This window comes from Athene cunicularia (assembly GCF_003259725.1).
Source record: "Athene cunicularia isolate RWA chromosome 1 unlocalized genomic scaffold, athCun1 chr1_part1, whole genome shotgun sequence".
Classification (NCBI taxonomy): Eukaryota; Metazoa; Chordata; class Aves; order Strigiformes; family Strigidae; genus Athene; species Athene cunicularia.
The window spans coordinates 67,648,298-67,671,781 of record NW_020799091.1 but is presented as its reverse complement, the minus strand read 5'-3'; the positions used below and the strand labels follow the sequence as shown (position 1 = coordinate 67,671,781).

Genomic DNA, 23,484 nt, shown 5'->3' with positions numbered 1-23,484 from the left:
GATCAGCCGCGGCCTTGGCCCGTCCTGCGGGAACCCGCCCGCCCTCAGCGCCGGCCGCCTGCCCGCGGCGGGGCTTCCCCGGGCCCTTTGACCTGAATGCTTCCGGGAATACGGAAAAATTTAAATGAAGACTATTGAAAAAATATTTACTGGCCATACCTGGAGAGGGATGACAAGTCACAGAAAAGCGACTACCGAGATAGTCTCAGTTCCACAACTACATCCCAGCGCGGGGGGGTAACCCGGCAGGTCGGCTCCGGTTAGGTGTGCCCCAACAACCAAGGAATATATGTATTTGTTGTAATAATTTTTTTCTAGATCAAAAGCAAGACACTTGAGTAAGTTCTCGTGAAGAGGTATGGCGTACTTGCAGTTAATAGAAACGTTTAAGGTAGTACGAATATATATTTTTTTATGATTTACACTGATCGTGGACTTACGTAAAAGAAGTGGTGTGATACTCTGGCTGTTTGTGGGTTCTCTCAATTCTGAGAACAGGACTGTTGTATGTTTTATTCTGTTCATGTTTTTGAATAAAACATTGAAAGAAAAAGTGCCACAAGTATGCAAAAAATAGTGAAAGCCATGATTCTTCAAAGTTCTGATGAGACTAGTTGTGGGTTTTTTAATTGAATAAGCTAACTTTGAAAGGACTAGAGAGCACAGGAAAAGGCTGTATTCATTTAGTGAGAACTTGTGCTTTACTATGTGGTATAATGGATGTCGTGATTGTAATTCAGGTGCGTGTATCATTGAAGACTTTTCAGACGCTTGTCCATTTTTTTTTTTTTTTTTTAAATTTTTTTTTTTTTTTTTTTAAATCTTAAATTGATACAGATATTTCCTTTCAGGATGAAACTTCATGGACATGGCCTCAGATACTTGGAATTTTTTCCCCTCTGGAAAATTGGGGCAAAGTTAACTCCAGCTGAATTATTTCCTGAGTGCTAAAGCTCCACAGGTCAATTGCAGGCTGAAGATGTGGACAAAATGGCTGAAAAAAGGGATAAATTTAGTTGTTTATCGTGGCAAAATGTGGTAGGAAAAACATTTGCTTTTGACTTTGTAGTCATACGTTTGTTATTTTCTTCACAATTTATATGAATGCATATGCACAGAGCAGAAGCTAGCTTTGCTATTGAATATACCTTCTATAAAAATGGAAGTTTTTTCATCATGAAAATTCAGAGATAAGGAGGAGTCTCCTCAGAGCAGTTCCTGTATCTGCTGTTATACAGGGCTATATATATTTACGGGTCTTCCATGTTGGCAAAAGAGGAAGTTATAAATTTAAATAGAATGAACATTGAATTTATAGAGAAGCAGGATTCTGCAAGACTTTCCTTCAGAACATGCCAAAATACTACTGCTGCATCTACTGAATCTACTGATAGGGGCAAAAGCTGCTTGAGAGACCATGTGTAAGAATGGTAGAGTAAGGTAACACTGTAATGGAACAGAGCTTATGACAAAACAGATTCAGAGAAGTCATAAATAAAATACCTGGTCATAAGTGGAGTCTATTCAGTCTCATTTTCTCTTTAAATTATTTCCATTATAATATTTTTGTCTTACTTAAAACTGGAGATTTTAAGAGTTACTGTCCATGACAACAGTGAAAAAAGTTAGAGATTTTGTTCAAACAAACATAAACCCCGTCTAGTGATTTTAAAGTTTTATGTATTTCTTTTTATACTCGGCATTCTTGTGGGGACTCATTCTTTCTTACAGCTAGGCATGAAAAGACCTGCCCAGTAATTCGAGCAGAAATTTGTAATGAGGGAGGGTGATAGAGAAGGGGAAGGAGGAAGAAAGCAGGCACTGCAAGAAGCAGTGTGGATGACTCAATATATGGCACGTTTCTGAGTCAGTTTGGTGAAAGCAAACACAGCAGGCAGAAGTGTCATCTTTGACTACTGTAGAAATTGGTGATCAGCTAAAGATTCTTCACAACAGGATGAGGTTCTCCTGCTCAGTTTGAATAATTGCATTTATCCTTTCACAGTGCTTTAAAAACTGTGGTAGGCTCAATAGAAAAAAAGCAGTAAGGCAGGCAAAATTAAGGAACATCCTGTCAGAGGCATGTAGCTACTCGATCCTTCTCCAAACATGTTAGGGATAAGAAGCTTACCGTAGAGTCCTGAGAGCAAAGAGGTCATTCGGGTATAAAAAAGTCCCTATGGGATGGGCTATGGGAAGATCCAAATATAGCAAGAAAAATTTTTTTTGCATTTGTGTTCATCTTGGAATAGCATGGATTTCAGTGCCAGTGGCTTTTCTTACGGCTAACCTTCCATGGAAGGATCTAACTCAAATGGAAAAGTCTGCAAAAGGCAGTTACAGAATGAACAAAGCACCATGACTGGTTGATACTCACTTTTGTGTTCTTTTGTTGTAAATGTCTCACTTAAAGCAGCTAAAAAAAAGTGATAAATGTTGGGTTTTTTTTATTTTATCCTCCTCGGGTGATCAGAAGAGAGCCAGAAAAGTAGAGACCAGTGAGCCTGGTATCTGCAGCAGGCAGCTGGGTAGAAACTGATTTAAAGATCGGAACCAGTGGAAATGAAATAAATTATGTAGGGAAGGAGTCAGCAGTGAGTTTTGTAAAGGGAAGTCATGGCTCTCAAATGCTGGAATTGTGTTAGAATTGTACACATTTATGTTAACACATTGGGGACATGGCTCATACAGTCTCCCTTAATTTCCAAAAGGCAAGTCTGTCAGTGAAGCCACACTGCCATAATGTATTTATTCTCACATGTATAAATAAATAAATTGGTAAAAGATAAATGATCAGTTCTGCAGGTGGAGGAAGATTACTACTGGAGTTACAACAACTCTCTTGTGCTCAGCATATATATTTAAGGATCTAGACAGAGAGAAACTGTTGCAGTGGCAGTATTTGCTAACAATACAAAGCTATTCAGGCTAGTACATGGAGGTGTTGATTGTAAAGATGGCAGAAGGATGTCATGATAGTGAATGACTGGGTAATAACAGCAGTTTTGTTGTAAAGAAGATCTAAAATGAAAACACATGGGCAAAATCCTGATGTCATGTGCTTAGTGGCTGACTGGGTTTACCTAATTTTTAACAGTCAGTGATGAGATCTTGGGATTTTACTACATAGGCCCATGGAAAGATCAGGTCAATACTCAGTAGTACTCAAAGAACAAATAGATTGTTAGAAATTATTAGGAAAAACCCAGGAAAAAAATAATTGGTTTAGCTTATAAATCCATAGTGTACCTATGTTTTGAAGACTGTATGCAAGTTCTTTTCTCTCCTCCCCACCTCAGACAGGCTGTGGCATAACTGGAAATGATACAGAAGAGGGTGGCAAAGATTCCATCTAAAGGACAGTTAGACTAAGACTGTAGCTTGGGAAAGCAAGAAGCGGGGAGGAGTGGGCTACAGATGTAAAAAAATCCTGAGTGCTTGACAGGCTGAATAGGAAATCTTTGCTCATTTTTTTCTTTTGGTATGATAATTAGGAGCTGTCAGGTAAAACAAGCAGGTAACATGCTCAAAATAAGCCAAAGATAATTAATATATTTCCCATGTCCTGTATTAACTCTGTAATTCCTGTATTAACTGTGTAATGCAAACATTGACTTTAAACTGTGGAGGTCTATATTGGAAACCACTAATTGAAGATTTTATTTCCATTTCTGCAGGGAAACATGACAGCAAGAACATTGTTTTCATGTAATATCACAACAGCATTTCTGTCTTTAATGATTGCAGGTAAGTTTATTGGTGGCTATGGAAGGTCTTGTTCTGAAACTCACTTTTTCACACAAGTAATACTAATTTTCTGTGAAAATCACTGTAAAAGTAAAAGTTGTGTGCATGCCCATGTGTTCTTTTGAACAGTCCTAAAAGCAGGAACCTATGAAACATGGAATATGTGATATTTTATGTACTACCTTATCACAGAATCATTTAGGTTGGAAGGGAACTCTTTAGATCATCTAGTCCAACCTCCCTGACCCCCTGCCAGGGTCAGCTAGAGCTGGTTGCCCAGTACTGTGTCCAGTTGGATTTTGAATGTCTCCACAAATGGAGACTCCATGACATCTCTGGGCAACTTGTTCTAGTGTTTGATCACCCTCACAGTACCAAAGTATTTTCTTGTATTCAGATGGAATTTTTTGTGTTTCAGTTTGTGCTCATTGCCTCTTGTCCTGTCAGTGGGCAATACTGGCAAAAGTCTGTCTCTTGGTTCTTCATTCCCTCCTGCCAGGTGTTTATACACATTGGTGGGATCCACCCACACGCTCCCCAACCTTCTCTTTTCTAGGCTGGACAGTCTCTGCTCTTGCAGCCTCTCCTCATGTGAGAGATGCTCCTCTCCCTTAATCATCTTTGTGGCCCTGTGCTGGACTTTCTTCGGTAAATCTATGTCTCTCTTGCACTGGAGAGCCCAGAACTGGCCGCAGTACTCCAGATGTGGCCTCACCAGTGCTGAGCAGAGGGGAAGGATCACCTTCTTTGACCTGTTGGCAGGTCCTTATGCAGCCCAGGACACCGTTAGCCACCTTTGCCATGAGGGAGCCTTAGTCGCTTTGGTTCATGGTCAGTTTGTTCTCCACCAGGACCCCAGTGTTCTCTGCAGATCTGTTTTCTAGCTGAATGGTCTCCAGCATGTGCTGGTGCCTAGGGTCAGTCCTCACCTGATGCAGGACTTCACGTTTCCCTTTGCTGAACTTCACGAGGTTCCTGTCAGCCCACTTCTCTACCCTGTTGAGGTCCATCTGAATGGCAGCACGACTCTGGTGTATAAACTGATGAAATGAGTTGTAGTTTTAACTTTACGGAACATGTCCCTAGGATTTTTTTCATATTGGAAAATATAGCTATTTGACAATAACATTTAGATTTTTGTAAAATTGCTAGGCTACTCAGTTGTAACTGCTTGTTTCTGCCCTGCAGCTGTCAACCAGCAATCCAGGTCATGTTTAAAATATTTCAGATGGTACAAATGAGTTGCTGTCATAATCTTGTCATTCCATCTTGCAGCAGTGCCAGACTGCTTAAAAACTTCATGAATTTCCATTCTTTGAGTTTCTAGCAAGCCATTTGGTTGGAAATAATTTGGGTTTGGTTTGTTTTTTTTTTTTCCCATGGATGGACAATCTGCAGGGTTCACAAATCCATTGGATAGTCTGTTTCTTGGAATTCATATAGAAAGGTGATTATTTGGTTGCCCTCCCCCCAGTAGCAGGGAGTTTCATTGTCTCTTTAGTTATGTGTACCTTATAATTCTTTCCTGCTCCATGGAGACAATAGAAGGCATTGGGAGAGGGGGATTTCAGAGAAACTGAGGCAAGAAGTCTGTAAAAAAAAAAAAAAAGACACTTTCCGAATATTAGCATTTAGTGGCAGAAAAGAGTTATCAGTTCCTGTGGCCCTAGTATTTCATAACCATCGAAGTTATTATGGGGCATTCAGTACAGATATCTGAGCAATTAAATATTTTTTTAAGTAATTTGGAAAAGATTTGTAGTGAGGTGGTGAGAACTGTGGATGATGCAAAATCTTGGTAATTAAAACTAATGCTCACTATGAAGAGGATGTCTGGATATTGAATGGTTTAGAGATAGAATGTCAATAAGTAAAATCAAATGGATGTGGAGGGGCATGGAAGGGTCATACTTGTATAGCAGAAGCATGTATACTGTATGTGTGTGATGTAAGCATTAAGTTAGTTAATAACCACTTGGTAAAAATGCTGCTTTGACATCTCTGGATGCTCTCTGGAAGGATTAACTCTGTCATCAGCAGTCGTCTGAAAAGCAGAATTTTTGGGAAGAGGTAGAGTGGAAAGCAGAGCACTTCATATAACCCCATGGTGAATGTGCATCAATTGAACTCTGCAGTTCTGGTCATTCCATCTCGGAAAGACTGTATCAGAAGAGGTACAGGGATGAGTGACAGTGTTGTGTGATATGGGATGGCTTCCATATGAGAAGTCATTAAATGAATGAAGTCTCTGAGGTAAAGAGATGACTGAGGCAAGATGTGATGGAGGTCTATAAAATTGTCAATAACGTAGACTAGGCAGATGAGGGAAAGTCTGCTTTGCCATTTTTCATAATAAGAAATACATGATACCCAAAGAAATGATAAAAGCCAATGAATGTTTTTTTTCATGCAGAACACAAGAGGAAAGAAAGGTGTCAAAAGCAAAGTATTACTCTACATGTTGTGTCCGACTCTCTTACACGCTTGACACTGATTGTTATCAGAGACAAGGTTTTGGGCTAGACAGACACTTTAATGACTCTGTGTGGCTGTTCTTATATTCTAAAGAAAAAAGGAATTTTAGATAAATATAATACTGACTCAGGGATGTGACCATGGTATCCAGAGTCGGTGCCTTTTTTGTCATACTGACAAAAAAATTAAAAAGTCTCATGGTGATGGTCTTTTCCTGTATGAATCTCCTTAGGTCAGGAGGAGAGAAAATGAGCTCATTTGGTAAGTGCCTGTAGTAATTCCTCTCTAAATGCTCATAAAATGAAGAATTAGTTGAAATTTCCATTGCAAGCTTAATATTTGTGGAACGGCAGTTTTAACTCCAATGTCCTCTTAGGACATTTGGGTATGGAAGGCATAGTCTGTCTTGAAGACTTTGGCTACAGTTAAGTGAAGTTAAGAAAGACGTTAAATGTGAAATTTGTGTGTGCATGTGTATGTTTGTGTACATGCACATGAAACACACTGGAGAAATACAAGTACTTTAGTAAATTGTATCTGAACTAAAACTACAAATGGTAGTCTGTTACAAAGAGAGTCTATTGAGCGTAAATTTTGCATTCAAAAAACATAATTTCATTTCAGTGACATAACTATATCTGTATATCACTGAGTGGTACTCTCAACTGTAAAGATAAAGTATTATAATTGTGTTCTTAATAGATGTCTTGAGAATGGAGATGAAAACTCCAATGAACTTTGTAAACAACTTTGTTATCAAAAATTAGCTCAATGCATCCTTTTACAGTGTTTGAAGTTTTTTTTAATGTTTATCTCTTTTCTTTAGAGAAATGTGAAGCCTATAGTGTGATGTTGAGGCAAAGTCTTGTGCCTGACGGGCAGCCTCTTGCTATTAAATGTTCACTGGAAAAGAGCTTGAAAAGTGGAGACTACAACTTAACATGGTATAAAGTTGGTAACCAGACAGCTGTGCCTAGAGACAAACTTTCTAGAATTCATCAGCAGAAGAATTTAATTTGGTTTCTTCCTGCAATGCTAGAAGATTCTGGAGATTATGAATGTGTCATAAGGTGAAAGTTAAAAAAAAAATTATGTTGTTATAGAAATGAGTTGCGAAGGGAATAACTTTTAGAAAGCAAGTAGAATTTGGGGGGTAAGAGAAATACTGATGAAGAAGGGAGAGTGTGTTCACAATAACTTTAGGTTGGGAAAAGTAAGTCTAATTTGGGGTTCTTTTTACTAGTCGACACAAGTAAATCTATTGGAGAAACTGTAAACTTCTCATCCTCTCTTTCTTCTCCAAAAAGAATTGCATATATTTTTGAGTGGGAAGATATTCAAATAGATTTATTTAATTATGTTACATTAATTGCAGGAATTTGACAAGCTGCAAGAAAATGTTTACAAAAGTAACAGTTTTTGAGAGGATTGATGGTTTATGCTTAAATGAAAAATTTGCTGTGGAGGAGGTGATCTTCACATTATCATCTGCAAAGGTTGTGTGTCCACACTTGGATCATTTCAGGAATGCGAAGAATTTTCAGCCTGTTCGTTGGTATAAGGTGAGAATGCTGTGTTCTGTACTGTCTTGTAACTGTCCATTATTTAAAATCTAAATCACTGATGTTTGTGAATTGTAGAAGAAAACCTAAAAAGTTATTGTAAGTGGGAGAAAAGAACTTTAAAAACATATTGGAAGAAGATGAAGACTTTTTATCTTTTAAAGGTATATACAGGTTTTTTGAAGAAATTCAGTTTAGATGTAGGAGAGACGTTGATCCACGTATCCACCAGGTGGCATCTTTTAACCTGCTAGCAAACCACACTGCCGTGAATTTCTTTTGTGCAGAAAGAGATTTAGTATGTCATTTGTGAGAGATGGCATATCCATTATGTGATCAATATTGTTCCATTAAATAAATTCTATTTCATCGTGTTCATGCTTATTTAAAGGTTCTTTCTGTTACAAGAATGTAGTGCCTTCTGCAGCATTCCTGCCTCATGCCCCTGAAGTCCATATGGTACTAAGAGTATTTAAATACTTGAAAAAATTAAACCTAATTATGGAGTGATTCATCATTAATGAATACTTTTACAAATCCTGACACTTGCATTTCACTTTCTTGTTTCTCTAATATTGAAAGGTGTTTTGTATAGGAAATGAACTGTAGTGTCTTTGAATTAAAAACTCAGAGCCAAAATGTTTTGCCCTCGCTCCTCCTCAGCCTCTGCAAGACATCCATTCTTATGCTGTGGTCCATTGAAAGTTCAGATTGCATTAAAGAGAGAGAAACCATGTTTCCATATGATAGTGACATGAATTCATATCACTATATGATAGAGTGATAAGAATTAACAGTTCTCTTCACATGTTTAGGACTGTCAGCTGCTGGAAGGGAAAAGGTTTACTTTCACAAACAGAGATCTTATAATTTTCAATGTGACTGTACATGATCGAGGAAACTATACATGTGAAACAACATACACCTACAATGGAAAACAATATAACATTTCACGAGACATCAGTCTGACTGTAGAAGGTAAGTAGGTAGTCTCACTGTGTTTGTGTTCTTAATGATGACCAAATATTTGTCCAAGTTTCTAAAGATTAAATCTAAAAGATCCCAATTTGTGGATAGACAAGCTTAGGGGTGCTAGTTTTCACCTAAATATGAGGGAAAGAAATAATGACTGAGAGTTTATATATTTTGTCTGTTGTTGCCACCACGTTGAAGATATGCTCCCCTGTTCAAAGTTGCATTTATGTCAAAGCTTTGCTGCCCAGACCACCTAAAACAGGTGTTCTCTAAGACTTAGTAGGCACAATACTTTCTGCTGTAGCTGCACACTCTGTCCTGCCCATCTTACTTATCTTTCTTTTACATTATCCTCTTGATGTAAGAACAACAAACTAAACCAGCCCAAATTATAGCAATATCTTGACTGTGTGTCCCACCTGTTTCCTTCAAACCTTTGTCTCTTCTCTTTTTGGTTTTAAGCTCCTCAGCACAAGAACTGCTGATCTCTGATATTGTGTATCTAGCTCAGTTCACCCTGATTTATGTTGGGGGGCCACCAGCACAACAAAATCTATAAAACTCCTTTCCTAGCACAGCATTTTGAGATTGATAATGGATCACTGAAAAGGCTATGCTATATCAAGGTATGAAATACTAATACTGTTTTTACATTCCAGCTGATGAAAGACATTTTTACGTTTACTAATAGATTGCATTGCTATTTAGTGATCTCTTTTTGTGCTTGCCTGTTTTGTCTCTGTGTGTGTATATATATATATACACACACACACACATATTTATGTATATATATGTGTATATGTGTATATATATGATATGAAGATATATTCATATAATGTCATGTGTATATGATGTGGATAAACAAAGTATGAGGAACATAAGGTCAGATCAGATTAAATGATCATCCAGGTCTTAAAATCTCTCCCTAGAACTTCTCTCTTCGTGTAATTTCAGCTTCCGCTAATCAGCAGAAGCAAAATCATAGCACTCCTTTGCTGTAAATGACTGAGGGCAGCTCAGTTGTTTTTAAATACTCCAGCTAAGCAAATCTACACTAAAATGAGTGATTTGGAGTCCAAACAATATAGCAGACACAGTTTTCAGAAGGGGGAGGGAAGGATGTATCTGGGGCAATCCTGTGTGCTTTGCTAGGGGGCTCAAAATAGATGCTTTATGATTTCTTTTTGTTAATTTGTGCTCTTGGAGAAACTTCCTTGAACTTTGAATATCTCATAGGAAATACTGTAAAACATCCTACAGCTGCCTGAGACAGCTGGAAATGGTATGTGTGTTCAGTGAGGGACCCTCAAAGTTGGGTTTTCTTTAGCCATACTGAGACATTTCTAATGTAGATATCTAGATCTCCACCTGTTGGTTACCCTCCCTTTGTAGCCTATAGAGAGAAATAAGCTTTTCAGAATGTCATCTATCTAGTCCTAATGTAAACATCTAAAAGGAGCCACTGGTGTTGTACTTCCTTGTAGTAGGAAGAATTGTAAGAAGAAGGTGTTGAAGAATGTACTTTAACTACAGTACAGAAATTAAATTTTCCCTTTATAATAGTAAAAGCCTAAAATAGATGAACTGCGCTCTGAAAGTATTTGGCTCCAGTTTGTATCTGTGGAGTGCTGGGCAACTGGCTATCATCCCAAGCTGTAGAGGAGTAATACTGTAAATATTTACCCATACACTTCTCAGCACCTGTACATGCAATATTACAGGATTTTTATGCCAGGAAACAGCCAGTCCACAAGGACTGTGTGGAGATTTGTGGCACTACATTTTGGAAGAGGTAGGGTGAAGAAAAGTTTAGCTTCAAGTTAGAAGCAATAACTACTTGAGATACAATACTTTAAGTATTAAGTGATGTCTGTTATAAAATTGCTTGACAACCTTGTCCGTAGAACATGGGGGTTTTAGGTTGTACTGGGGTTATAGAGCATAGGACAAACTGCAACTGCCTCAGGTTTTCTGAAAAGCACTTTCTTTCTTTTGGTTAGTGAGCCCACCAAAAAAGCCCCCCGAAATATCTTATCCAAGAAACAACTCCATTGAAGTGGAACTTGGTAAGTAGTTTTCTCTAGAAGAAAATATGATTTTGTATTCTAGTGAAAATTTATACTTGAGGAGTGCCACATTCAGTGTTTTCTTGTTTTTGTTTTTTTGTCATAAAATTAGTTCAGTGACTAACTCAGTTTCTCTGTGTTGATCTCCTGAAGGAGGAGTGTTTGGGGGTGAGAGGGAAGAGACAAGGCACATTGCTTACAAAGTCCTAGGGAAATTTCTCAGATGTGAAGAAAATTATAGGGAACCCAAGTGATTCTTTGTCACATCTGTTGCTTTCTGTCGCTCTGGAAGAGATTCAAAGAACAGATCCATCTTTGAATCTGCAGGGAAAGTGATGCCCCTTCATGGATTTAGCCTTTTCCATCCTACCACTCTTTTTCTGAACCTGCAGATCACGGACTATATAGACCCTCTGTTAGAGTAACTTTTCTGAAAGGGTGTGGGACCATCCTTAGCTGATCTGTATGGAAGTCTGTGAAGAGAATTGTATAGATTTTAATTAGATGACGGAAATTAACTTTTCACTTTGTAACACAATTTTATAGGCTCACAGGTTACAGTGGATTGCAATACAACAGGTGCTGATGGTTATGAGGTGTTTTGGACAGGCAACGGTGTGTATATTGATGTATTTTATATGAGCAGAATTTTTGCAAGTCCCTATGAGTAAGTATATTTTCAGATTAGAAAATACGATGTTGGCAACAAAAGTGGAACTTTCTCCCTTTGACATTAAAATATTTAGCAATGTTTTCATGTGCTTAAATAACTTTCTTTTTAAAAACTTTAATGTTTGCATCCTCCAATTCACTTTCTGTTTTGAAGTAGAAACTTGAAACATTCTAGATGCAGGGACTTCACATGGGATTGTGCTCTTTTTGGTCATTGTAAAAAACTGTCTTAATATCTGACCTTGAGAAAAGGTGTTTTGTAGATTTACAGTCTCAGAATTGCAGCATAGTTTCTACTGAGCAGGCTCCAGCCTGGCAGAGACCTCTTTCTATTGGATCAAGCATGTCCAGGCACACAGTCTTCACACTGTCATTTTCTTCTCTGTTCTCCTTTCTCTTCACACCTGCCTCTGAAAGGTTGCAAGAGGTCAAACATCAAACCTGTGCTTTACAGGAGAAATTGAGACTTCTGGGTTTGAGAGCCTTAAGTTAGAGAAATGTAGCAGAGCTAATGGAAGACTTTGTTGAGGACATCTGTACTGAAGCCTAATGGGGTGAGGAGAAAAGGGAGACAGATTTCCAGTGATGAGTTGGGGTTTGGGAGGAAAACAGACTTGGACTGACTAAAGCATGAGAAGGGCAACTGGGAACTAAGGTGAGGGTGAAAAGTAGGTTAAATTGAGTTAGGAGAGAAGAAATTAGACCTAACTTGAAAAAGCAACTAAAATTGGAGCAGAAGGCAATCTGAAAGTTTCTTAGATATGACAGGTTGGGAATGAAAAATTGCAGGTTTTTTGTTAACCCTGGTCTATGATAGTACTGAAGAAAAAATGTGATGATTTTTGTAAATTCTCAAGCACTATCTACAACTAAGAAACGGGTGAAGAAATGAGAATGGTATCTTCAAAGTAAGAATGTAGATGTGAGAAATAAATCTCATCATTAAAAAAAAAAAAGGGGGAATTAAAATTCTGAATTCTTTGAGTGCTCACCAAGATAAAACCCTATACAAAAGTTTTGTATTGTACTGTCATAAAGAATTGTAATGCCATAAACAATTGGGCCAAAATGCAGAGGTACATGGTCACTGAATTGGTATCACAAAAGCAATGTTATTTTTTGTACTTCTTAGCACTTTAATGGTCACCTCTGCAATCATTAGACATTTGCATTAGTGATGTTGATTTGTTCATTCCTTGTTACAGTGTTCAAAGTAGTGTAACTTTTTGCTTAGAAAGTGGTATGTTATATGATATCTATATAATACGATACATTTCCAGCTTTTGTTTTGCATTTGAGATCTACTGTTAACAAGGTAGTGGTATTCCTCATCTTGCTGGTGGTTGAAAGTTGTTTAGTTTGCACATCAGTCACACATCATGGTACACATGACTAACTGAATGTGGGGCATAATGAGTGGTTTTGTGCCCTTGTACAACGTATGGGGATAATCTGTGTCTCCTAATGGTGCAGCCTGAAGCTTTAGCTCTTACAAGTCTGTTCTGATCCGTGGGGTGAAGCAGAAGTTTGGGCTGCGTGCCCTGCAGCTGGAATTACACTGTGAGTTAGTGTTCTCTGCGGCAGGTCAGCCGCCACCTTTTGATGTCTTCCCTGTCCCAGCACTGCTTACCACAAGATGACGCCCTTGTACCAGGGCCTCTTTTGTCATATCATGTTACGGAATTTCTCTCTCTGCCTACTCTTAGGGGGGCTGGGAAACCCGTAACAAGGGTTTGCTTAGGTTTTCTAAGGTATATTTTTGTACTTCAGTCTATAGAAACCTTATATCCCTCTGGGGAAACACAGTTCCAGATACCATAACGTCTTGATGTTTTCCAATGTGTATGCTAAATGTCACTAAGAAGCATGACTGTTGTTTGGGTTTCCTTCATATAATGTAATTGCTTATCTATTCTGGAGTGTTTCCATTTGCAGATGGAAACAACTGTTGTCATACTGCAGCTGTTAGTCATGAAGCCATTCCAGAAAAGACTGTGGTTTTATTACTCTATTTGTCGCCTTTTGGATAGGGAGGAAACTTCTTATGATGGACGCCCTATGCATTCTGTGAAACTAATAATTTCGGAAGTGAATAGTGAAGATTATGAACAACCGTTCATCTGTCAAGCTTCAAATGCCTTTGGGCAGGTTGCATCCTATATTATATTAAAACACAGAGGTAAGAAATACTGTTATTTTTTGAGGTCTGTGTTTGTCTTGACTTCCCCAGAAGGGCTTTTGATACCAAATGCTCATATACCATGTTGACAGAAGACAGGTGGATTACAGTTTGCAATATGTGTACCTGTACCTGTGCATAGGGAATGAGTCACTGTAGTAGGTAGATGGAAGTGAAAAAATTATACTCAAATTTGTATTACATTTGTGCGAAATATTAGATTTGGATGAATTCAACACTTATAAGCCTATCTTTCTATATTTTTGTGCAGTTCCTGATATACAAAGGTCGCTGACTGGAGGGCTTGTCTCTTTCTTAATTTTAACATTTATTACTTTAATAATCTACAAGATTTTCAAGATTGACTTCATTCTTTGGTACCGTAATTCTGTCTGTGCCTTTGCAAGTAAGGAAGGTATGTGAGTGTGACCAGGTATGTTAGTGTAACTAGCCGATGATTTTTTTTTTTCAGTTGCCATTTTTTCTAAGCAATAATGTGATTTAGTAGAATGTATGTGGAATTTCCTTGAGGAATTTGCAGATACACAGAAATACATTTTTGGAGGGATTTTTTTTTCAGTCATACGGGTAAAATACATAATCATACTTGAGGTCGTAATTACTGCATAATATTGAAGGCAGTCATGGTGAGATAGGTCATAAAGAACTCGAGGTTATTCCCAAATTAGCATGTTGCTTTTTGCTTTTCTGTAGTTTCTTTATATGTGCATTTATGGTCACTCTGATGTCGATCAATAGGTGTCAGCAGAGCTACATCCTGTAAACTAGCTGTTTAAAGATGTGCTTTAATATTTATATTGAAAATCGGACTCTCATTTTCTCAGAGATTAATTTCCTTCTAAATCCTGTCAGTTATGATGTTTACATGCCAAAGATAAAAAATGCTACTAGTTCTTTATTCTGTGATTCTTCTTACATGTTTTGATTGCTGTGATGTAGACAAATACATTGGACAGGTGTGAAAATAGTGGAATAAGTGCAACATTATAGATATATTGCATGGCAGCACTCAGAATTAGACTGTCTGAAGTTCCCCATAGCTTGAAATTAAATGGATTACATGCATTGAGATAGTTAGCATTTACTTGTGACTGTTCTAAATGCTTTCACGGAAGAGTAATTTCAACTCCTGGTTAAAAGTTCAGTTTTCCCAGAACACTTAAATAGAGTTCTAATTAAAAAAAAAAAAAATCAAAGAAACTATGTTTTGTATCTTGTTGAGCTAAACTTAACATGTTGAGTTAAATCAGATTTTGGTTTGCTTTCTTCATTACTGTTTATTATGCAATTTTAACTCTGAAAACCTCAGCTGCCTTCTGGCCTTTCCCTCCCCAGAATTATTACATGGAAGAATTACCATTTTCCACCCTCTCTTGTGGTTAGTCAGAAGTGGACATAACTGCTGTTGAGTTTGTTTCAGGAGAGGTGGTGAAGAAAGTCTTGCAAGAGGACACTTCTTAATGTCCTGGCACTTCTGGGGTTGGGGGCTTCTTCCTGCACATCCCACATCCTGCATCCAGCTTGCTTACTGGCACATCTGTCCCTGTGATAGGAAAAGAAGTCAGGTTCTGTAGCTGATCTTCTTTTGATTTGTAGAGCATTTTAGTGCTTTGTAATTCTGTCTGATAGGTGTATCAGCCACCCATTACTATTTATAAACAGTTCAAAATGAAACCTTGACATAAGGGCATGTTGCTGATTTTTAATTTTTTAATAGAAATGTTTGTGTTTGTTTCAGATGGGAAAATCTATGATGCATATGTCCTGTGTGCAAAAAGCAGTGGAGACAGAAGTTTCTGTCGTCTGGAAACCTTTGTTCGTAGAATACTCCCTGATGTTTTAGAACAACAGTGTGGATATAATCTCTTTATATTAGGAAGGGATGACTTACCAGGAGAAGGTATGCTTTAATTAGTAGAGTTAATAGGTTGTCTTTTGACACATTGTTCTCAGGTTAGAAGGTTATATATACAATTTTTAAAAATGTCTATTTTTGTGAAAAAAAAGCTGTATTTGTTTATTTCTAATGGATAATTTGTCTATTTGTCCAATGGACTTTTTTTTAAAATTTTTGGTTTGGTTTCTTAACAAAAATTCTATTCTGATGTTATGAGGGTCTGCACTTTCTTTTTAGTGATGAACAAATGAGGATTCATCAATGTTAATAATATTGTTGAGGATTTTTTGAATTGTATCTGCTCCTGGGGACTGAAGAAAACAGTGTTTATCAGTAATTTCATGGAATGGATCATGAATCACGAATGACAGTGTGGAGATCTTAAACCTATCAGTCCTCCTCTGAGCTAGCCACTGCTTCATATATGTGTAATTTTAAAATTAAGAAATATTTTACATCAGTTGTAAAGTTTCTATGCAAATGTTGATTGTTCCTTCATTACTGACAGCTGTGATCAGTGTTGCTGATGAAACCCTTAAGCAAAGCAGAAGGCTGATGATTGTTCTGGGATCAGAAACATCAAGTTGCTGCCTGTTAGAAGACACTACTGAACAACAACTAGCTATGTATAATGCTCTCATCCGTGATGGGATTCAAGTGATTCTTATAGAAATGGATGAAATACAGGACTACACAGGCATGCCAGAATCAGTCAGATACATTAAGGAAAAACATGGAGCTATCCAATGGAAAGGGGACTTCTCAGAGAAATCTTGTTCAGCAAATACAAGATTCTGGAAAAATGTCCGCTATCACATGCCATCTAGGAAGAAGGTGTCTTATTCTGAAGTGTATTTGTTACCCCTAACTTTGAACAAATCTGCAGCAAAAGGAAGTTAAGGTGCACTTATTAAAATAATACTGAGAAGGTAATTCTGAAATGCAGAATTTGTAACACGAATTCTTTATATTACAAAGTAAATGTTTTCTTCAAGGAGCAAAAACTACTGATCCCTTCCCCAAATTACACCTTAAAAGAAAAATTCTGTGCAACTTTATTTGTGTTCTGGGTTTTGGATAGTGACAAAATTTGTTGTGTTAGTCTCACGCAGATGTGAGACGTAAACATTACTGATGGTGGTAGGCTATTAAATAGTCCATATAAATGCAATATCTACTGAAGAAGCAGCTGTGAAGTCCATTTTTAAAAATTGAAACTGCAATTGATAAGTTACAAATCTGTTTCTGTCATCAGCATTTTCTTAGTCCGTATGTATCTCTTTGTCACCTTTTTGTGACTGACTTTCCTCATTACTGCAAGAGTCAGCACTCTGCAAGCTTTGGGGTCCCCTCCTAGGCAACAGGCCTTATCCTTGCTTCTTGAAGGGGTTGGGGAAATACATGACATAGCAGGTATATTTAAAACTCCTCACAACACTAAATGTGTTTCAGCTGAACAGTTGGTACCAAATGTGTTCAGCAAATGGAATGGAATCCATGGCTTTTTAGATATTTGTTGAGTAATTCTGTGATACCTGGTCTCTGTGGTGTTTCTAAACTTAGTCTCCCAAAATGGTCAGGAAACTGAAAATATTTCAGATTTCTTGCAAAAAGGAAGCTTTTTAGACTGTGCTGCTACTCTGGAAATCAGATGTTCTCATTCCATGTCTCAACTGTGCTAACTGCAAGCACAGAAGTTCACTGACAGTCTTATCAAAGGACTGTGCTTGGGCTGTGTATCCTGGAGAGAGTGGAAAACGGCCAGTTCTGAAACACGACTAGGTGCTAATGACAAGAAATAATATCTTGTCGACTTGTGAAATTAAAAACTAGAGGCCTGTGGCTGTATCAGTCTGCTTGGGAGGAGTTTGGTATTTCTGGACCCCAATCCATTGTTCTGTGTGCATCACCATGAGAAAACCACGTGCTTCTTCCTTTTCAAGGTGGTCTGAAGTGGCAAGAGTTTTCATGCTCCAGCCTTGAAGAGCATCATCTGAATGCAAATGTGAATTCTGCTTGGGTTTTTTTGTTCCTGAAGTTAAATGGGTTCTTACATTATCTTTATTGCCAGGATAGCATCTGTCACTGAATTCCTTTCAGCCGGTTCTCAGAAGTGTGTATGCTGTAGAATGTACTCTTTGTTGGGCTGTATTGATGGGAGAGAAAACAAGGTCCAGGAGGTGAACATACGTTTAAAGTGAAAGATTTGCAATAGCATTTCATGGTACCTTTTCTTGGAGTAGGTCTAGCAAATACTCCTTGTGAGCAGTGTCTCATCCTCCTGGCTGTGTTCACAGCTGTGTAGTTTTCCACAGCCTCCATTAACTAGAGACTTCTGAGATGTTGCCATGAAAACCAAGGACAGGGTAGATCCATCAGATGAGATACTATTGTTCTAGTAGATGTTGTCTCAGTCTTCTTTGGAAATGCATAATGTTTAGGCTTTAAAAATAAATTTAGGAACCTAGAGAGTTTAGATAATCATTATTGTCAAAATTTTACATTGTGTTTAGACTTAGACTTGCTCAGAAGGGTGTTGAAAAATTACACTTTCCTTCAAAGATTTTTTTCACTTGTGTTTAAAAACAGAACCCTCTTATTTTCCATGTAGAATGAGAAATAATAAAGAAGTTGAAACTGGTAGGGTTTTTTTTCAACTTCCTAATTTCATATGCTTTGAAATAAAAATATACCCATAATTGTAGGATTTGCAGTATTACAGATAAGTACATTGATTTGCATGGAGTTGTGCTGGTATTTTTCTTTCTTCTGTGAATGTGCTATTATGATTTCTGGCCAATTTTTTCATAGTTCATTTCAGAGTTTTGCTGTAATACACAAAATAAGCATTTTCCCACTAAATGAAACTCCTAAAGACCCTTAAGTCAAGACAGATGATTGTGAGTTAGCATTTGTCTACCTGATAATTTATTTTAAACACATTCAGTATGATTATGTAGTTATTTTAGTATTCTTGTGTGAAAATGGGTGTGGGAGAAAGGTTTCAGTTATTGTGGTTAATTGTTAGCTAACTACTTGAATGCATCATGAAGTGGCTTATCCTTTTATCATGGGACTTTATTTTGAAACTGAATCTTGTCTCTGTTTTCTCCCCTTGGAAAGTTTTTTTTGCAAGTCACATAGGAAAACACACCGGGTTTTGTGGTACAATAAAAGAAATCTCATAGAGACAGATGTGCTGATTGCTCCTTATTAAAAAAACCTCCACAAACAATTCGTTGGCCAGAGGTCTGCTTCTGGAAACTTGGTAGTTTCAGAAGGAAAGGACAAATGCAATGTAATCTGTGAAAAAAGTATTGGTTCACCACACTGCAGTAGATACATTTCAGTTTATTGTCTATCTATGCTGACAGAGAAAACAGTCGGAATGGTTCATGGTGTAAGATATGTTGAAAGCCTTCTCTGCACCATTTTTTACTTTTCAACCATAACTATATTATATTTCTTCTGTTGGCTTGTTCCTCTCAATTTATTTGGCATTCCAGATTGCCCCTTCCCTTTCTTGCTTTGGGATTAACTTGTCTCAAATTTTCTAATTCCATTGCATTTTTCTATCCATACTGTTAGGCTAGTTTTTTCTGGGAGGCTCCTCCTTTCATAATTTTCCTCCCGTATCCCGGTTTCTTACCTTTATGGCAGCTAGTGTTGAGATACAACCTGTTTTACATTTTAATATACACATCTATGACTGTATTAATTAATGAATAGAGGTTTATGTGATGGAGAGGGGTACGTGCTCTGAGCCCAAACCCAGAACAAGTTGTTACAACCTGGTGGAGTCTGTGTGATGGCCCCATACAGGACAGCCTTGATTGACTTTCTCTTCTTTTCCTTTTAATTTACTTCTGTATTGCATCCTAGAAGGTAAAAGAGCACAAAGGTGATTTTACATTTCCCCTTTTTCTTGGTTCCTTGAACTTCTGCTAGAGGGGGAAGCCCATTCTGCCTTTTGTTCAGGGCCTATGGTAGTTGTTTAACTATTCTGCCTCCTTCCATAGCTGCAGTTAGCTTGAAGATGAAGCAGGCAGAATACAGTTAATGTTTATAAGACCTGAGCTAAGGAGAGACATTTTTTTTTCCTAGAAATACTTGAGGATGTATTGCAATGTAGAGCTTCAGAATACGTGTAAATAAAATCAATAGCTAGCAGCTTTAATCCAGAGTATTGCCAGTCTCTGGTTTAGTCCGAGATGCTACAACACACAAACACAGGAGCGTTTCATCCTCTCATCCCTACACTCATTATTCCCAAGAGTAAAGGCAAGGTACACCACTTTACTTGTATGCTTGTTCACTTTTAAGATGGGATAATTTTAACCAGAACTTGATGTATTTATTGATACAAACTGAACATTAGTCACTAAAAGTGAACTAGAAAGTAGTACAAACCACTCGTGTCCTCAGCCCATTCCAAGATTGCTTGCCATGTTGAAATTGATTGGAAAAAGGAGTCTGATGTCTTGTAGGCATCAGGAGGCACAATTAAAAAGTACAGTTTTTGTGTGACTTCCTTTGAGAGAGCACCTGGGTTACTGTGGCTTTACAGCTGGAGCTAAAGCTCTGCTTGTCAATGACGGTGGCTGTCAGGAGTTGTTATTTCACCCTGAAGAAATGTAGGAAGCTCACCAAGTCATTAAGGTGAATTTTCTGCCATAGAAGGGCTGGTTTTGAGTTGCTGCTCCAGATCAGGTAATTTAGATGTGTAAACTCTGTTTCTGGTTCTTTTTTTTTCCCCCAGCCACTCATTTGATCTCGCTTTTTTTTTTTGAGCACGGCAGTGGCTGTAGTAGAAGGGAAAATTTGAAACTGTCCCATTAGTTCATTAGATTTTTTTATTTTTCACTAAGCAGTTTCCCTTGATGGGTTTTATTTCTGTTGGCAATTGTTAAAATCCGTGTTCTCTCTGTTATCTCACCAGCAGTATGTATCAGGGGAGTGCTTCCTTTTCCTGCGCTGGCCATGGTAACGTGCCCCAGTGCTGTTTCATCTCTCCTCCAATCTCTAATGCTTATTTTGATCTTTTGCACTTTCTTGCTCAGTTTATATACTGTGAATATATACAAATTCCCTGAAAGATGGGAAGGGCCACATTCAAGTCCTTAAAAAGGAGTACATTGTTTCTAATATTGTATTTTTTGTTTTCTGTTTTTCAAATATGCATAACTAACTGTTTCTGGTGTGCCATGGAAGTGAGTGACTTGGACAAGCAGTTGAATTGGGAAAGAAATTCGAGTGATCTACACTTATCCTATCTCTCACTCCTGAGAAGGCACACTTAGACTGTATCAACAAGGTCTGTACTTTCTGGGTAAGGTGTGCCATGACCATATAATTTCAAATGGATCATTGGAGAAGGGGCAGGACAAATGCATCTTTGTAGGAGTAAAGGAGTTACAGACATTTAAAGGAGGTTATAAATTCTCCCACTTCTGAAATGGCAAATAAGCAGGGTCTTTGGGAGTTAAAAAAATAAGATTCATCTGTCCCTTTAAAACAGAAAAAAAATTGGCAGTTAACTCCCCTACATATTGCCTACAGGAACAAATAGTGAAAAATCTAAAGAGCTGTCTTGACAGGGACACTCACAGTGGGAAAGATCTTGTGTGCCATATGTCCCCCTGCCATCTGTGTATGCTCTCTTCTGGGTCGTGACATCTGGTTCTGCTTGATATCTGGCTCCAGTTCCTGTATTTTTAGAGTAAACGGGACTTGGTTCTCCTCAGAGACTGAAGAGAATAGACCACATGCTGACTTCTTCAAGAAAAGCCAAGTTTCTCACAAAAATATGGCTCTTCAGCATAGATCTGAATGGCTTGGTACACGTATGTATTTAAATGAGGCAAGGATGTGCCAGCACCGTCTGCTGTCACTTCTTGAAAAACACCAACTTTGGCATGTTTGACACTTAGGGAGGGTTGGGCCTTGAAGTTAGTTGGATAACTAAATTAGGAGATGAACTGGCTTATTATTTAGGAGAGGATCACATCCAAGAGAGCAGACAACTGAGGATGGGAAAAGATCAGGGTCCCAGGGTGAGAGTTGATGAGGGAATAATAACATCTGCTATAGGAAGGGGCTGTGGGGATCCCGAAACCCCGCAGCAGTGAGCTGCACCGGCATTGCACTGTGCAATGTCTCCACCTAGTGATGCCTCAGGCTGAAGCTTGCACCTTCTAAAAAAAGCCACTCTGTGTGCATAAGATCATAACGAAGTTCTGTTGCTAATAATGCCAAGCCACAGCACTATAAAAAAACCCACCAAGCGGGAGTTAAAAAAAAAAAAGATATTCTGATGACTGCTGTTCTGAATTATACTGTAATTATTATTTTTAGTACCTTCCCCATCCTTTGTAGGAACTAGCAGGGAATTTAGTGGAAAATGAGACTTTTGGCCTTTGAGTCTGTACATCTGTTAATTCAGGGCCTCAGAATTAATTGCAAAATGGGCAGGAGATGTCCTCCATAGAGTTGTGTTTCTTTATCAGCCTCCAGCATATGTCAATTAGATCTGACTGCTTTATGTTAAGCAACACTTCCCATTGATTATTCCAAGAAAAACACTGTGAATGGAGACTGCCTCATCTGGGATCTGCATTCCAGCAGATCAGCTGTTCATGATGGCTGGAGGACCATTACCAACCGTCTGCTCCCCAGGCAACTGAGAGTCCCACAGGTCACTTGACATGGAGAATTAGTGCCTAATTTAACTATCTAGCCCACGGAACTGGGAACAAATGGATCCTGTAGTCACATGGTCAGAAAGCCTTGGGAGTCCGTTATGGTGAAGTGTTTGTATAACCCAAGTTTGCAGATGACAGTAGGCAAGATTCAGTAGTCCTGGAGTCCCTGAAGAAAAATTGCCTCAGGGCTGCCATCAGAGAGGAGCGGTCAGCTGCATCATGAAGACCATCCGAATGTCACAGTGTTCCTGGAGCAGGAAGCACTGTCCAGTTCTCCCTGGCTCTGATGATTTGGGAGTCCAATTTCACAGGCAGTCTCTTGCCACCTGAAATGACCAGTCTCCAATCTTTGCCTTTGATGGTGTGCCCAGGCCCTAACGGACCTTGCAAACCCTCTTTTCCCTGCTGGTATGTAGACATTTTTTTGTACTTGGGTTAATGCCTGTCTTAATATTACCAATAATGTTACTATTAATGTTAATAATAAATGCAGCCAAATCAAAAATCCCACCATGGCTCAGGCAAACTGATTCTGAGTTCCAGAACTAATGGTGAAGATGAGACTGCAGAAAGTGATTAAAGCAATTAGCACAGGATAGCTGGGGCAGAGTGATTCATAATGCTGTCATCAATTACAGGAGCTCTCAGTAGTAGTTTGATTTTGTAGCCAGCACTCAGATGGCAATTCTTAAAATGTAGTAGAAGTATATGCATTAGGATACATGGAGGTCATCTGATGACTGAAGGGTCCAAGAGCAGCCCCAGGTGTGCTTTGGTTATAGGCCCTCAAATGTACAGTGCTGCTAAAGCTGAAATTTTCTGCTCCAGCTGTGGGGAGTCTATGAGCAGTCACTGGTATCCTGGGGGAGGCTGGGAGTAATGGGAGAGAGGGGTTCAGTGGGTTTGGTGATGCTTCAGGAATCTGGGAGTCAGGCCATGCGCTTGTTTCTCTTCTTTTTAAACTTGTTTCTTTTCCTTGAAACCCACCAAAAGAGGCTGCCTCTTGCTTACCTCATACTCAGTGGCACACAGCTGCTTCTCACAAAAACCCACCACCTTACTCATAAGCCCACACTTCTGACTTACAACAGGTTCTACCTGGAAATGGGCTAGAGTGCTTGAGAAAGGAGTCACTACATGTATCAAAGATGTGAATAATATAGGGTAGTGGCTACTTCCATTTACAGCA

General features: G+C 38.4%; 1 protein-coding gene across 2 annotated transcripts in view; it reads left to right on the top strand.

Annotated features, from left to right (window-relative positions):
• LOC113485503 (interleukin-1 receptor type 1-like) overlaps positions 1-18,216 on the top strand; it is an 18,471-nt gene extending 255 nt beyond the window's left edge. Inside the window, exons 2-13 of one of the 2 annotated variants that reach the window (XM_026858682.1) lie at positions 319-356; positions 852-1,038; positions 3,678-3,747; positions 7,049-7,292; positions 7,598-7,784; positions 8,600-8,762; positions 10,760-10,825; positions 11,372-11,492; positions 13,528-13,676; positions 13,948-14,091; positions 15,436-15,597; positions 16,103-18,216. In XM_026858682.1, coding sequence (XP_026714483.1) covers positions 991-1,038; positions 3,678-3,747; positions 7,049-7,292; positions 7,598-7,784; positions 8,600-8,762; positions 10,760-10,825; positions 11,372-11,492; positions 13,528-13,676; positions 13,948-14,091; positions 15,436-15,597; positions 16,103-16,494 — 1,746 coding nt within the window. In that variant the 5' untranslated portion in view covers positions 319-356; positions 852-990 and the 3' untranslated portion in view covers positions 16,495-18,216. The remainder of the gene's footprint in view (positions 1-318; positions 357-851; positions 1,039-3,677; positions 3,748-7,048; positions 7,293-7,597; positions 7,785-8,599; positions 8,763-10,759; positions 10,826-11,371; positions 11,493-13,527; positions 13,677-13,947; positions 14,092-15,435; positions 15,598-16,102) is intronic. The other variant, XM_026858674.1, reaches the window with a different exon arrangement.
• Positions 18,217-23,484: the final 5,268 nt, after the last annotated feature.